General features: G+C 40.5%; 1 protein-coding gene across 3 annotated transcripts; it reads right to left on the bottom strand.

The window, feature by feature from the left end:
• Positions 1 to 244: 244 nt before the first annotated feature.
• Positions 245 to 4,218, bottom strand: LOC123446245. Of its 3 annotated transcripts, none has more exons than XM_045122920.1 (4): positions 4,061 to 4,196; positions 3,692 to 3,842; positions 2,432 to 2,941; positions 245 to 373 (listed from the first exon to the last, which is right to left on the bottom strand). In XM_045122920.1, exons 3-4 carry the CDS (start codon positions 2,835 to 2,837, stop codon positions 363 to 365), a joined length of 417 nt encoding a protein of 138 aa, XP_044978855.1. In that variant the 5' UTR covers positions 2,838 to 2,941; positions 3,692 to 3,842; positions 4,061 to 4,196; the 3' UTR covers positions 245 to 362. The 3 variants fall into 3 exon arrangements, 2 of the variants coding, with proteins under 2 accessions (XP_044978855.1, XP_044978854.1); XR_006631280.1 differs by lacking the exon at positions 245 to 373 and adding an exon at positions 3,385 to 3,534 and having other exon boundaries at positions 2,839 to 2,941; positions 4,061 to 4,218; XM_045122919.1 differs by lacking the exons at positions 245 to 373; positions 3,692 to 3,842; positions 4,061 to 4,196 and adding an exon at positions 537 to 1,471 and having other exon boundaries at positions 2,432 to 3,361.
• Positions 4,219 to 17,395: the final 13,177 nt, after the last annotated feature.

Genomic DNA, 17,395 nt, shown 5'->3' with positions numbered 1-17,395 from the left:
ACTCAGATATTTGTTGCTTCTGCTGACTCGTGTGTTTATCGAGCTTTCGTATTCTAGCCCTCGAGGCCCTTCGCTTGTAATATGAAGCTGATATTGTTTTATTTGTGTCTAGAGTTGTGTTGTGATATCTTCCCGTGAGTCCTTGGGTTTGATCGTACGCATTTACGTGTATGATTAGCGTACGATTAAACCGAGGACGTCACAGTGCGATAGCAGGACCAGATTCCTGAGCTGTAGAAGCTTCTGCACTGTAACCAGCTGCTGATACAACCAACTTTGCACTCTCATCACGAGCAACAGCACGACCCTCCTACATCCCATCATCAGGAACAACACCAACTGTTTCATGCACTCCTTCATATTTAACTCCAGCCTGCCAAATAAGTCAAAAAATTCATGAGGACACAAACAACCGACAAAAATAATTGACAACCACGATCAAAGTTGTGAGTAACCATAATTTCTTCTTTAGATGGGCCATGGCCAACAAGGAAAAAGTCAGTAGCTGTCCTCAACCGATCACCAGAGGTTGCCAAATCTTCAGTTAATTTGATAACCTTCTGAAGAGGGTCATCGATCTCCTCGTATTTTCTATTGCCAATAAATGTTTTGTCAGAAGACTTTCTAGTATTGAAGTTTCGACCAGCCGTGAAACCCCCACTAGGCAGCGTATGGTCATCACGGAAAGCAAACTAGCTGCAGATAGGCTCATGGAACCTAGTAGGACTGCTAGGACCTACACCAGAGTTGCCACATAAAAGTGCAACAGGACGACCATAGACAATATCACCCGACTCCTTCCACTATAAAAAAGTTAAAAAAAAGCAAAGAAGTGCAGATGTCAATAACAGGAGGTTCAGACCTATCGCGATTGCAAAATTAAAAATCATGAAGACTTACACAATTGTAAAACAAAAAATAATAATTAACAAACAGATGCACTAACAGGGAGCTTCCCAAATCTGTAACTTTCCAAATAAATCTTTCCCTTGAAAAGAATATCCTGACTGTATATCTTCAAAAGGACTTCATTCATAAGGTAGAACGCACTTCGCATCAACGTGTGCAACACTAAAACTTTGCGAAGGTTCAAGGAATCAAGATACATAATCACGGGAACGATGGCACAACCCTCAGCACAGTTCTTCTTGATACCTTCTAACTACCACTTCACCACAGCTAATTGCAGCTCATCAACAACAAGCTGGCAAAAGTCCATCTCTGCCATAGCAAAATAATACATCTTCTCGACCATGGCACGAACCCTGCCCAAACGAACTGCAGGTTCGGGGCATAGCAAATTCTGATAAAAAAGCTCAGGAAGAAAACCTTGATAGCAAGATCAATCGTCATGGGGTCCTCACTCCCAACCAAATCCTTCAATATTGCAAGCAATTACTTAACACCTCTACTTCATGAACGGTCAAAACCAAACTCATCCTTGAGGGCAGACAATGATTCATCATGGCCGCTGTTAGGAGACGTTGGAGCAGTGTGAGCTCCCATAGGAAAATGAAATATGTGGTGAATAGAAGCATGATTGATTTGAATAACCCTGTGAGGACCCAAGTCGGTTATCATTATCGCAGACACTATCCAAAAATTCGGCTGATTTAGCGATTTATCATCTAACTTATCACTACTCGGGGGTGATCGATAAGATTATGCCTTATCATCACCATTTATCCTTTCGTCCGATTAGCCACTCTGACAAGCGATTTGTAGGGAATCTACTGATAAATCGGGCCTATTACTAGCATTATGTGTGCAAGAAGTATGTTTTTTGTGTGTTTTTGGACCATGTTATGTAATGTATATTGTTGTCCTATTTTTTTATCATTGTAGATGGATACAAAGGGAAGTAATCAAAATAATACTTCTTCCCAATATTGTTTTTGTTTTTAGTATAGTGTATTTTAGTGTTGGGAACCTGTGATTTACATAAAAATGGCCGATTAATAGTTGATCGATAAAATCAATTAATCAACCAATTTCCGATAATCTCAAATCCTTAGCCACCCAAAATGCTAACGATAAGCAATATCCTCAACATTGGTCATAGGGTCAATCTTTCCCATCAGATAACACATAAGAATGAGGGTCAAGTTAAAAACAACACCGAAACCAGCATCAATCACACGAGCATGGTGTGGAGCTCTCGGTAAATCTACAACATTGCACACATTCGGGAGTGATGAACGTACAATCTTGTTAAATTGAGTATCATCATCACCCCCGTCATATTTAGTTCTCTTCCTCTTACCAGCTTTCATCTTCCTCCGTGAAAAGAAAGAATGCAGTTCATATTAACAAACTAGGCAAGAAAAGAGACTCAAGACAAAAACTAGAATGACAATGGAAGAAATAGAGTCAGAATTTCAACAAACCATCGGAACAAAATCTGGATCACCATCAACAAGAGGACACTTACATTGACCCTTAGATGTATCGTAATCTTTCCATATGGCAGGAGATTGGGCATTCCTTACAAAATCAGCAAGCACAAAGTCATCGTCGTTGGACTCAGCCTCGTCATCGACATATGGGTGCTTCCACTTCAGATAATCTGCAACAGTTTCAATAGTTCTCTTGCCGAGGTTCTTCTCCATGCAAGAAACACGAGGATTCTGCCGAGGAGTACCACCTTTCTCAGCAACAGAACTCGGACTCTTCTTCTCCAAACCATGTTGCTTGGCTTTACCAAATTTGGTACTCTTCACAGAATCTGCAGCCCTCCTAAGCTTCTTTTTCTCTTCATACTCCTTTGAATCTCTTTCAAACCTCAAAACCTTATTACGTCTCTTAAATTGATATCCACTGACCTGATCCGGCACCATCCACTCCTGCGTAACTTGCTCTATACCATCAACAGTTTGTGATTATATTTCAGACAATACGGGACGACTGAAGCTTTGATCTGAAGTCACACCAATGCCACAGTCTGCAAAATAACGGTCAATCAAATGAGTAACCTCCTCATACCCAGCCACCCTAGCAGAAAAATTAGATGTTGCGTCAAAAATGAAGTTTATATATGGTTAAATAAAGAAGTTAACAGAGGAACAAATGAAGTTCACCTATCTATATAAGGCAGTGTTGTATGCAAAAGATTCAAGGGATACAATTTTCTTGAAAAATACAATAAGGAGATGATTGTTCCGAGGAAAAAATGGCTGATTAAATACAGAAAGCATAACAAAACATTGTACATCAACAATTAAGTAGCATACACAAAAAGCAAATCATGATTACCAAAAGTAGCAAGTATATATATATACATATATCAACAATGCAGTTCATAATTCACAAAATACAAATGAATTAAAACATAGAAATATAAAAAAGTTGGAAAACTAAAAAAATCATGATAGGAAAAGACGGCACCAGTAGGAGGGGCCACAATAATGGGGGAGGTTTCAATTGGTAAATTCATTTTAGGCATTGCCTCTCCACGATGAGCCTCACCACCAACACCACCGGGGCGAAACGACAAATTAAAAGCGGCCTCACTATGGCCAGTGCCATCAAAATTACCTAGTGCATTAAAAAGGAACAAAATAACAACATCAAATTACAAAGAATGCCAGCAATGGTTAGAAGTAACACATCAAAACCGAATCTGCGGGATGAATAATACATTCTAGGTAAACAAAGACTAAAAATATACATGGAGAAGAAAGCAGTCACATACCTTGATCTTTCCCATCTGCTTTCCCTGGTGAAGACATAGCGATTGAACGAGTGTGCGAGGTCGGTGTGACGAGTACCAGCAACAAGACGAGGAAATCCAACGAAACCCTAGGTAAATCTTTCTCTGCCCATGAAGCACGCGCGAGTACAACCTTCAAAACGATGAGAAATAAATTGCATGAGCAAAAATCACAACCACTACAATAATCTAACAACTAGATTCACGACTGCGCTAACAAAGGGATGGAGGCTGGGCTAAAATGGAGGGGATGGCAGCGGCGGTGGCGAGTTTCAGTGGTATGGGGGAGGGGCGGGGAACTAGGGGAGAGCGGAGAGGGGCGCAAAATGAATGAATCTGTAGGAAACACACCAATAGAAGGGATTCAGACGACGACGGATGATATGAACAATGTCGATTGCCGCATTCGATGCCGGTTGTTGCAGGTGATTGTTGTTTCAACAGGGTGGGGAGTTGCTCCACGTGTTACTGGAAGACAGGGGAAGAGGGTTTTCTTTTGATCCTATATCTCTGTGAGAGGAAAGCGTGCACGAGGGACGCGTGTGCGAGCCATGGGGGGATGGGCACAAAAATAGGCCAGCCCAAAAGAGCATGCCCAACTAGACGGAGCATTATCAAGCCCGAAAGTGGCGCACAAAAATAAACTAAGCTCACTTATATGGAAGAAGCAGTTCATTCGTACACAAAGGGAACACTTGCAGTTGACATTTCTTAAACTAACACACTGCAAAATTAAGAACCAACACATGCGATTTACCAACAAAACACACTCAATGATTGTCCTAAAAAATCCAGAGAAACAAAAAATGCAAAAAAACACGAACAATCACAGAAATTTTAAACGCAAAACATGCAGTTTGCTTTAAAAGAAATGTAGTAGTATATGATCACAACTGCAGTGTAGAATGTTCACAACTTAAGCGAAAGTTTATATGTCAAAGCAGTTTATTAATTACTCAAAAGGAACAAATGGATAGAATGCAAAAAAAGTTTGGGGGGCCTCTAACCCTCATCCACCAAAAATATAAACTTCATTCACGATAAAACTGTTTGAAGATGGAAGTTGTACCATAGTTGAAGCACACAGTCACCAGAAACGAAGTGCACTAAGAATCAGCAAGATGTTCTCTTCCTCTCAGTCCGCAGTTTTATCATTAGTAGTCCGGTTAGCTTCATGTATGTAGCCACATCATAAAACAAAACCAAATTGAGATCACCATTATCTATATGAACTGCACATATATTGAATGAAAGATGGAGTCCAATGACATTACGAGAGTAGTGCCCCCTGACAAAGAAAGAAGTCCAGATTGTTATATAATGCACTACATTTACTAAATCATGTTCCTTAAGAGTAGTTGGATCAGGCAAACGTGCGTCTGTAGATAGGACGGTGGATACCATGCATCTAGAAAAAATAACTACGATAAAAAACACAATCATGAACGAACCACCGCTTCACGTAGTTGCACGAGTTAGAACCGCACGATCACAAACACAACACAACCCATGATCGCCACAACAGCACCACCATGAGTGTTCGTGCAGTCTCCACATCTGCATCGTCATGGGATATAGTGAAGTTCCTCACTTGCCGCCACCCTGCCCATAGTTACAAGCTTCTAGAACAACAACACAGATCACCATTGCACTGTCATCACTTCCCTCCCCGCTCATCCCTCTCCACAAGAAATCAACAAATCCTTCTCGAGGGCTCCCGTCGATGGGTTTCATGAGTGAATTCAGGGAGGTGGAGGTCATTGTCAACACCGAGTTGCACGGCATTGATAACACACAAGTATAGGGGATTGCAAAAGTTTTCGAGGGTAGAGTATTGAACCCAAATTTATAGATTCTACACAAGGGGAGCCAAAGAAAATCTGAAGTTATTAGCAGCTGAGTTGTCAATTCAACCACACCTGGAGATTAATTATTTGTAGCAAAGTGACTAGTAGCACAGTAATATGATAGTTTTGATGATAGTAGTAGCAGCAATAATAACGGTAACAGTGATAGCAGTGATTTTGTAGCAGTAACGATAGCAGTAGCAACAGTAGTAACTTAACAAGAACAATATAAGGTAAATTTGTAGGCATCGGATCGGTGACTCGTTGGATGATATTCATCATGAGACAATTATTACCTAGGGCAATACGACACAAGCTCCAGTTCATAAATATAATGTAGGCATGTATTTCGTAAATAGTCATACATGCTTATGGAAAGAATGTGCATGACATCTTTTGTCCTACCCTCCCGTGGCAGTGGGGTCCTATTGGAAACTAAGGGATATTAAGGCCTCCACTTAATAGAGAACTGGAACAAAGCATTAACACACGGTGAATACATGAACTCCTCAAACTACGGTCATCACCGGGAGTGGTCCCGACTATTGTCACTCTGGGGTTGCCGGATCATAACATGTAGTAGGTGACTATAACTTGCAAGATTGGATCTAGAACATGGATATAATTATGATAACCTAAACGGTTCAGATCTGAAATCATGGCACCCGGACCCAAAGTGACAAGCATTAAGCTTAGCGAAGTCATAGCAACATCGATCTCAGAACATAGTGGATAGTAGGGATCAGGCCCTAACAAAACTAACTCATTTACATGATGAATCTCATCCAACTTCTCACCGACCAGTGAGCCTACGAAGGAATTAATCACTCACGGTGGGGAGCATCATGGAATTGGCCATGGAGATGTGTTTGTGATGACGAAGATCGAAGATCCCCCTCTTCGGAGCCCCTAACGGACTCTAGATCTGGCCTCCCAATGAAGAACAGGAGATGGCGGCGGCTCCATCTAGTGAAACGTGATAATTCTTTATCTCTGATTTTTTTTCTGGAATAATGTGATTTTATAGCATCGGTTTGAGGGTCATCGGGGCCACAAGGTGGGGACAACCCACCGGGGCGCCCCTGAGGGGGCAGGCGTGCCCTGGTGGGTTGTGCCCACCCAGGTGCCCCCCTCAGGTGGCTCTTGGCTCCAGAAATTCTCCTTATTGGTATAAAAAATCCTCGCAAAGTTTCATTCCATTCCAATAACTTTTATTTCTGCACAAAAACAACACCATGGTAGTTCTGCTGAAAACATCGTCAGTTCGGGGTTAGTTTCATTCAAATCATGCAAATTAGAGTCCGAAACAAGAGGAAAAGTGTTAGGAAAAGTAGATACGTTGGAGACGTATCAACTCCCCCAAGCTTAACCTTTGCTTGTCCTCAAGCAATTTAGTTGATAAACAGAAAGTGAAAAAGAAAAAAATTACGAACTCTTTTGCTCTTCTTTCATAAATAAGCTTAAACAACACCCAAGTTATCAGCAAAGATTATAACTAACCATATCGACAATAACTCTTAAAAATTATATTAACTCATATCAATGGCATAATCAACTAAAGAGCAATAATAAGATATCTCAAGCAGCAACACGTTGTCAAAACAACCATGATACAATATGACAATAGTGGTATCTCGCTAGCCCTTTCTGAGATCGCAAAACATAAATGCAGACACCCAAAAGTTCAAGAAGCGACTAAACATTGTAATTAATTGTAGAAAAGATCCAGTCATGATGCACCCAACATTAGCTACACACAATGCATCAGCATGACAACACTTCTCTCAGGTTCTGCCACTTATTTTAGAAGGTGCTGACACAACATAAAAGTAAATAGATAGTCCCTTCGCAGAGGGAAGCAGTGATTTGTAGAGATGCCAGAGCTCAAGTACTTAAAACAGAGGTAAATGAAATTTTGAGACATGCACCTTTCCCATTTACTTCACGACCATCAGTTATCACTATCTCCCATGCTAAGCACACTAGTGGCGGTTCCCAAGCGGAAAGGTAAATGTTGTGACTCCATTGGGAGTTTTTTTTGATTATTTGAGAGATCAATTCTTTTTACAGTTTGGGACTGGGCATCCCTATTATCGCCCTTTTCTCGTGCGATGGCGAGTGAATAAACACTCGACCTGAGAATAACCCGCTTAGCATGGAAGATACCGACTACCTCCTCTCGTTCCATGAACGATCCAGACACATAAAAAAGATATTTATTTGAAGTTTTTAGAGATAGAACATGCAAATTTACTTAGGACGGCAAGGTAATACCGCATATAGGTAGGTATGGTGGACTCATATGGAATAACTTGGGTTTTAGGTTTTTGATGTACAAGCAGAGTCCCACTAGAGATGGCACATGCAAATTTACTTAGTACAGGCGAAGGCTAGAAAATAGGTTGAGAAGCGGCCAGCTAGAGAGCAACAACGGTCATGAATATGCATTATACATAAGTAACATTGGATACTAGCATGAGTAGGATATGAACACCATGAACATAAATATCATAGAGGTTATGTTGGTTTTGATTCAACTACATGCATGAACATGTGCCAACTCAAGCCACTCGAATATTCAGAGGAGGATACCATATCAACATACTACATCACAATCATTTTAACGCAATGTTGATATCCAAGATAAGTCATTATTCACTCCTAGCTACCTATGCATGGCATGAGGAACTATAATCCCTAATTGTCATTGCAAACATGTTTGATCATAATAGGCTAAATCATGGATACTAGGTTAAACATATTTACAAAAATAGAACAAGTCGAGTTCATACCCATTTCTCTCTGCCACAGGCAGTTCATCCAATATCATCATTATTGCCTTTCACTTGCACGACCGAACAATTTGAAAATAATAATAGTTCAAGAGTGGCATGGACTAAGATGGAATCTGCAAACATTTTATTCAAGAGGAGAAGACAAGGTAATATGGACTCTTTATCACATCAATAATGATGCAAATGAGATCCACTGAATATTTTCATCGTGGTCTTCTCCTCAGTATGACTCGATAAAAAGAAAAGAAATTCAGAGAACCACACTAAAATATTTTTGGAGTTTTTCATTTTTCGCAAACGAGTAAATGAAAAGGGAAAAGCAAAAACGAGAAAAACTATTTACACGAGAAAGCTCCCAACAAGTAAAAGAAGAACAAGGAAATGTTTTTGGGTTTTCTTTTTAGTGCTACAACAATTTAAACTAGGAAGACAAATCAAAAAGAAGCAAGAAACATATTTTTGGATTTTCTCAAAGTTTCTGAAACACACAAGAAGAAAGCAAGAAAATAAATAAAACATGGACGATGCAATGAAAAAGTGTGTACACCGACAACTAGAATGAAATGTATGGACATGAATGTAATGTCGGTGGGAATACGTACTCCCCCAAGCTTAGGATTTTGGCCTAACTTGGTCATCACTTGTCGTAGAAGACGTGAGGTCCAATGTTGAAGTGCTGGGGAGAAGACACCATAGGGTCCCATTGCTGAGGGTCCTCCTGTGCTACAGCCAGGTTGTTCCAATAAGCGACAATGTCCTCAGGCATAATTATGTATCCGCCCCTGGCAACATGATCAAACAAAGAAGGTGTAGGCAAGGGAATAATATCACGAATGTTTTCACTAAAAACTAAGTTGTACGGCATATCAATATCAGGGTAATCAGCAGCAATAAACTGGTGGTCCTCCATAGTTTCTCTATCTAGGTAAGCTCTGGGCAAAGGATGATCATGTTGGCGTATCTGCACGTTGAAGTGAGTCGCCAAGCGAGTAGCGTAAATGCCCCCATGTATTTTACCATTGGATCTATTAAGGTGGATGCGACATGCCACAATAGCTCCCAAGCTATAAGTGTTGTCGCCATAATGTGCACAACGTAAAGCAGCATAGTCTGGGGCGCTAAGTGCACCCACCTTCTCTCTCTCTAGCAAGCACTTTCCAATAAATATGGCAAAATAATGCACGACAGGGAACTGCAAGATAATAGCGGTGGTGCTCGATACTCCTCTCTCATCCCCCACTGCCAGAATATGGTAAAAACCTTCAAACTCTGAGGGCTTAGGCTCTACAAAATCCCCATCAGAAGGAAGCATGCATATGTCACAAAATTCTAAGTGGTATCTGGCGGGTTTCAATATATAAATGAAATTGCACATCAGGGGGATTATTCCTAGAATGAATATGAAAGTTTTGCACAAAGGAGTTTGTGCGGAGATGATACTGTTCGCATTCAGCTCCGATGAAGTCGGTGAGGCCGGCATTAGCCGCATATTGCATGGACTCTTGAAGGATTCCAGCCCCTTCCATGAACGCATTATGCGGCCACTCGCACGGCCGTAGTTCCACCAACCTCCGGGTATGGAGATCATTGTCAGATGACTCCCCAATAACCCCCTTGGGGTTCTTCTTGGAAGCAAACTTCCTAAAGAAACTCATCTTTTTTCCTATGAAGAAAATTCTGAAATTTTTAGTCCAAAAAATGTTTCTCAACAGAACTTCACAAAAATGATAGCAACTACACATAGGGATGTATAGAGGCCATAGCAAGCATTCAAACTACTAGGACTCTAAGAATTCAACATGCAAGCTCATCTATAGCAGCACCAAAAGTAGCTAATTATTCCAAATATAAACCACTAAGACAAAAACTAATTGGACACATGGAGGAGTCACATACCAAGCAACAAATCCCCGAAACAGTTTTGGAAACGGAGCTTCGAGCAAAGAGATCGAAATCCGTGGTTTTGGGAGCAAGAACACGAGAGAGAGAGAGAGAGAGAGTGATAGTGGTTTTTTTCGGGTGAATGGAGTGAAGAAGTAAGTGAGGGGCCCACGTGGGGACCACAACCCACCAGGGTGCGCCTAGGGGTCCTGACGCACCCAGGCGGGTTGTGCCCACCTGGTGCACCTCCCTCTGATATTATTTGCACCAGAAATTCAGAAATATTCAGAAAAAAATTGTGTTAAATTTTCAGGGCATTCTCAGGACTTATATTTTTCGGTCATTTTTTATTGCACGGAAAACTCAAAAAATAGACAAAGCATGGCATTTTATTTTATTTAACGAAGAAAAACAGAAAACAAAAGGTAGGGAGAGAAGGTAGTGCTCACTAAATTGATCAACTTCATACCTATGAAAAATGATCCATTAATAAGGTTGATCAAATCTTATTAACAACCACTTTCGATTAATATGAAACCGAAGAACTTTCGTAAATCACTAAGTTACCTCAATGGGGATATGAATGTCCCCCACAATAAGCATTTCATATTTATTTTTAACAGTAGGTAGAGGTAGTTGAAAACTTCCAATAGTGATTGTTGGAGATTTTTCAATAAGATTAATACCATTCACTTGGAATTGTTTCTTCGGAAAATGCACCGTATGCTCATTACCATTGATATGAAAAGCGACCTTGCTATTATTGTAATCAATAACCGCCCCTGTAGCATTCAATGAGAGTCTACCAAGGATAATCTACATGTTGTCGTCCTCGGGCATCTCAAGTATAACAAAGTCACTCAAAATAGTAACATTACCAACAACAAAGGGCACATCCTCACAAATACCGATAGGTATGGCAGTTGATTTGTCAGCCATTTGCAAATATATTTCAGTAGGTGTGATTATATTCAAATCAAATCTTTTATATAAAGAGAAAGGCATAAAACTAACACCAGCTCCCAAATCACATAAAGCAGTTTTCACATAATTTCTTTTAATGGAGCAAGGTATAGTTGGTATTCCTGGATCTCCATGTTTTTAGGTACTCCATCTTTAAAAGTATAATTAGCAAGCATAGTGGAGACTTAAGCTTCCAGTATTTTTTCTCTTATTGGTGATGATGTCTTTCATATACTTTGCATAAGGGGGCATTTTTAAGATATCAGTCAAGCGAGTTCGCAAAAAGACTGGCCTCAGCATTTCAGCAAAGCGTTCAAATTCTTTATCATCTTTCTTTTTAGTTGACTTAGGTGGAAAGGTCATAGGATTTGGAACCCATGGTTCTCTTTCCTTTCCATTTTTTCCAGCCACAAAGTCTATTTTATCATATCTTTTATTCTTGGGTTGTGGGTTATCAAGATCAACAACTGGTTCTATCTCAACATCTTTACCTGGTTCTTTATCATTTGTTTGAGTGTCTTCATGAACCTCATCATTATCTTTTTCATTATCACAAGGTGAGTGTTCATTACCAGATTGAGTTTCAGCATCAGTGATAGAAATTTCATTATCATTATCAGGAGGTTTTTCTATTTCAGGTTCACTAGTGGCTACTCTAACAACAAAGTCACTTATATTATTGTTCATTTCATCAAGTAACTCCCTTCGAGATTTAGCAACTAGCTCTAATTGAGTTTGAACCATAGAAGCATGCTTTCCTACACCTCTGACATCATTTTAGATTCTAAATAACAAGTCACTTAAGAGAGCAATCATATGAGAGTTGTATTTCAATTGTTTCATAACATTAGCATTGAAGTGATCTTGCTTTCTAATGTAATTATCAAACTCATAAAGGCATTGACTAGGATGTTTATTACGAGGATCATCACTATCATTGAATTTCATTAAATATTTTACCTCTATCACCTTAGGTGGTGGTGGTGCTTCAAGCCCATGTATTTCTTCGATAGGTGGTAAATTTTTAACATCCTCGGCTTTAATACCTTTTTCCTTCATAGATTTATTTGCCTCTTGCATATCTTCAGGACTGAGATATAAGATACCCCTCTTCTTCGGAGTGGGTTTAATAGGTGTTTTAGGAGGAGTCCAATCATCATAATTTTTCAATATGTTATTCAATAATTCTTCAGCTTGCCTAATAGTTCGTTCCCTGAAAACACAACCAGCACAACTATCTAAGAAATCCCTAGAAGCATCGGTTAGTCCTTTATAGAAGATATCAAATATTTTATTTTTCTTAAGAGGATGATCAGGCAAAGAATTAAGCAATTGGAGAAGCCTCCCCCAAGCTTGTGGGAGACTCTCTTCTTGGATTTGCACAAAGTTAAATATTTCCTGGAAGGCAACTTGTTTCTTATGAGCGGGGAAATATTTTCCAGAGAAGTAACAAATCATATCCTGGGGACTACGCACACAACCAGGAGCAAGAGTATTGTACCAAGCTTTAGCATCACCCTTTAATGAGAACAGAAATAACATGAGAATATAGTAATAGCGAATTTTTCATCATGGGCAAAAAGGGTGGCCATATGATTCAACTTAGTAAGATGTGCCACAACAGTTTCAGTTTCATAACCATGGAAAGGATCAGATTCAACCAAAGTGATAAACTCTGGGTCGACAGAGAATTCATAATCCTTATCATCAATAAAGATAGGTGAAGTAGCAAACTCAGGATCACATTTCATTTTAGCATCCAGAGATTTTTCCTTATACTTGCATAATAATTTCTCTAGATCATATCTATCCTTACAAGCAAGAATATCTCTAGTTTCCTCCTCACTCATAGTATAACCTTCTGGTACCTTTGGCAATTCATATCTAGGAGGACTAGTTCTAGTAGGTGTTTCAAGATTCTCAGTTTCAAGTTCATCATCAGATTCAACAATATCATGTTGTCTTACTCGAGCAATTTTTTCATCAAAAAATTCACCTAGTGGCACATCATCATCAAGCAAGGTACTAGCATCATCATGAGTAGTATTCATAGAAGAAGTAGCATCATCAATAACTTGCAACATATCAGAATTAATAGCATGTTGTGGTGTTGCAAGTTTACTTATAACAGAAGGTGAATCTAAAGAGGAGCTGGATGGCAGTTCCTTACCTCCCCTCGTCTTAGAGGGAAAAATCTCAGTCTTAGCATCCTTCAGATTCTTCATAGTGATAATATGATAATTATCCCAAGTGACTCAACAAATATTGCTATGCTCCCCGGAAACTGTGCTAGAAAAAGGTCTTGATAACCCACAAGTATAGGGGGTCGCAACAGTTTTCAAGGCTAGAGTATTCAACCCAAATTTATAGATTCAACAGAAGGGGAGCCAAAGAATATCTGAAGGTATTAGTAGCTGAGTTGTCAATTCAACCACACCTGGAGATTAATTATCTGCAGCAAAGTGATTAGTAGCACAGTAATATCATAGTTTTGATGATAGCAGCAGCAGCAATAATAACGGTAACAGTGATAGGAGTGATTTTTTGTAGTAGTAACGATAGAAGTAGCAACAGTAGTAACTTAGCAAGAACAATATAAGGTAAATTCATAGGCATTGGATCAGTGACTCGTTGGATGATATTCATCATGAGACAGTTATTATCTAGAGCGATACGACACTAGCTCCAGTTCATAAATATAATGTAAGCATGTATTCCGTAAATAGCCATACGTACTTATGGAAAGAACTTGCATGACATCTTTTATCCTACCCTCCCGTGGCAGCGGGGTCCTATTGGAAACTAAGGTATATTAAGGCCTCCACTTAATAGAGAACCGAAACAAAGCATTAACACACGGTGAATACATGAACTCCTCAAACTATGGTCATCACCGGGAGTGGTCCCGACTATTGTCACTCCGGGGTTGCCAGATTATAACACATAGTATGTGACTATAACTTGCTAGATAGGATCTAGAACATAGATATAATGGTGATAACATAAACAGTTCAGATCTAAAATCATGGCACCCGGGCCAAAAGTGACAAGCATTATGCATGGCAAAGTCATAACAACATCAATCTCAGAACATAGTGGATACTAGGGATCAGGCCCTAACAAAACTAACTCGATTACATGATGAATCTCATCCAACTCCTCACCGACCAACGAGCCTACGAAGGAATTACTCACTCCGGTGGGGAGCATCATGGAATTGGTGATCGAGATGTGTTGGTGATGACTAAGATCGAAGATCCCCCTCTCCAGGGCCCCAAGCGGATTCCAGATCTAGCCTCCCGATGAAGAGCAGGAGACGGCGGCGGATCCGTCTCGTGAAACGTGATAATTCTTTATTTCTGATTTTTTTTCTGGAAAAATGTGATTTTATAGCGTCAGTTTTAGGGTCATTGGGGCCACCGGGTGGGGACAACCCACCGGGGCGCGCTTGAGGGGTCACGCGCGCCCTGGTGGGTTGTGCCCGCCCAGGTGCCCCCCTCACGTGGCTCTTGGCTCCAGAAATTCTCTTTATTTATATAAAAAATCCTCGCAAAGTTTCGGTCCATTCCGAGAACATTTATTTCTGCACAAAAACAACACCATGGTAGTTCTGCTGAAAACAACATCAGTATGGGGTTAGTTTCATTCAAATCATGCAAATTAGAGTCCAAAACAAGAGGAAAAGCGTTTGGAAAAGTAGATACGTTGGAGACGTATCAGTCATCCACACCAACGACTTTTAGAAGGTGAAGGACACCATCAAGCACTATGAGCTGCACCTCACGGTCGAGCGCAACAAGATCGTCAAAGTTGATGTCTAGTACAACAACGAGCCAGCCCACGAGCAGAAGGTTTCCCACATCTAGCTCTCTATCGTTAATACCCAGCCGGTGCTACCCTTCCAACTGAGTGCCGTCAAAGACAAGTGCATGATGTTCGACAACTTTCTTCGGCCTGGAGATCGGCCACTTTGTCGACATCCACAAAGAATGAAGGGTGCCCAAGAGCACCAAATACTTTGACTCGCTTGGCGACATCTCCAGCATCCTAGTCGACGACTACCACATCGACCTAAAGCAAGTTGATCGACAAATATCACACGCACTGGGAGAGGATGCCACTATCCGAGAAGCACATCGAGTACGCGGCAAAGCATGCTTACGCCGCGTACAAGATATGGAGCCTCAACACCCTCACCCAGGACGGGCTTCGTCATGCAAAGATGAAGAAGTCCAAGAAGCACGCCAGGACATCCGGACACTACGGCCAGCGAAGATGGACATCATTCCGGCCAAGAAAAGATACTGAAAGATTGTGCTCTAGTCGATTTTAGATTCCCGGTCACATTTGCTTCACATCAAGTTTGTGGTTTGCTTTTTCTAGACATAGGTTTGCTTGTCGCCGCAGTTTGCTTTGAAACCATGTAGTTTGCTTAAGTATGACAAAAGTTTATTTACAGTACTCAATTGTAGTTCTCTTTTACCGATCTGTGCAATTCTTATTTACATTATACTCCGGTAAACTATTATAAAAATGTAGCAAACTTTGGATATGATTCAAAAGCACTGAAAAAAGGAGGTTCGCACGGTAGTCCAAAATAGAGAAACCTGCAAATCAGAGACGAAGATGAAAGCAGTGCATAATGGCCCTCAAGCCAAGCAGTGCTATTATTCCTGTACAGGAAATTCTGGGCATTGACAAAATGTAGTGTGTTGTATGCAAACAAAGAAGTCCACTTTCAGTATTTGAATCCATGCAACTAATTGTTAATTGTATCTTATCTTAGAATGTACTTCTGTAAATGTTGAATGCACTTCACAAGTGTATACCCACGACGTGCATTGTTTGAGTGCATGAAGTTCACAAAGTTAGTTCACGTGCTTTATGGCAAGAGCAGTGCACAACGTTGGTACATGCAGTCCAAAATGTGTGAAAAGGCGCCCGCACAGTTACACACGTACGCTAGTTTCGTGCCATGATGCAATGCGATAGGTGCACATGGGCCCACATGTCATTGTATGTGGTGCAGCGCGCGCTGCGATAAGCGCCCAACAGTTGTATAGACCAGTTCAGAAGTGATGCCTCGCCGGTGTTTATAAACAGCCAACGTCGCTCTCGGCGAGCAAGGTGGGACTAAACAAACAAAATCCGGAAATTCTCATGCAGTTCACACCTATCATACAAGAAGTTCACGTGTACACAAAGAGTGATTTTTGGTTTGAAATGCAGTTCCCCTCTACCACCTACCACATATAATAGCATTTAATACCGTAAAACTTACTACATAAAACCCATCCAGTCGTGCTCCACACCAACACAAGAGGCCCCTCTTCTTGTTATCTCCAAAAAACAGTTCTAGGGTTCCACCAACTCCCCATCCTACTCTGTGCCGTTCACCTAAGCTCACCATGGAAGAATGTTCCTGCGGCTTCCTAGCAAGGATGGTGCCAATAGCGGAGGCATGGATGTACTCTCATGGTTTGGAGCTCACCCCAAGTGAGCGTGAGCCCTGCTCTCGTGCTTGCTCACCAAGAACCGTGGGTTCAGGGCCCCATTTCTCCATCGCCACATAGATGCAGACCTGCGATTCATTGGTATGTCTTACAAAATCTTCTTATTCACCATTTCAGGTTGCAAAATCAACAAATAAATATGTGTATCCGTCAACTTATCAAGTCTTACCAACAATGTCCAAATCTATGTTTTTGGCCAGCATCTTCAGTAATTAACAGTGCGTGGTTCATATATTTTTCTTTCACCCCAAACCCGTTAGTTGTACATACTAATTAGATCCGAACCTGTGAAGATGGAACACAACACACTATCAAAGAAGTTCTATCGTGCATCAATGCAGTTCTCTTGATGATAAATTGCAGTAACTATTAACCAGTCTAGCAATGCGGTAGTGCTAAAATAATACTATGTATACTACCCAAGTTAGCGGCCAAGTAAGTTCCTATTTTGAAACACAAGTTACACCTTTTATTAGTAGTAGACATATTTCCAAACAAGTTTAACTTTATGCATACAAAGATTTTACTAAGATGTAGCAGACTATGTGGTGCTAATTCATACAAATTATTTTTCTATCCATGCGCCACTGCAGAAACTGCCATCCATAATAAGGTTTGCTACTCCAAGATCAGGGAGGCTTAACTTGGAAACAGTGCACAAGAATGGATATGAAGAAATGCAAGTTG

The sequence above is a fragment of the Hordeum vulgare genome, chromosome 4H (genome assembly GCF_904849725.1).
Source record: "Hordeum vulgare subsp. vulgare chromosome 4H, MorexV3_pseudomolecules_assembly, whole genome shotgun sequence".
Taxonomy (NCBI): domain Eukaryota; kingdom Viridiplantae; phylum Streptophyta; class Magnoliopsida; order Poales; family Poaceae; genus Hordeum; species Hordeum vulgare.
Note: the sequence above shows the minus strand (reverse complement) of the source record. Positions and strands in the feature narration are given on the sequence as shown.

Coding starts and splice junctions, on each gene's coding strand:
- LOC123446245 (XM_045122919.1), bottom strand. CDS start 2,837: ATGGTGCCGGATCAGGTCAGTGGATATCAATTTAAGAGACGTAATAAG. Junction 1,472..2,431: donor CGATACATCTAAGGGTCAAT/GTAAGTGTCCTC, acceptor GTCTCCTAACAG/CGGCCATGATGAATCATTGT.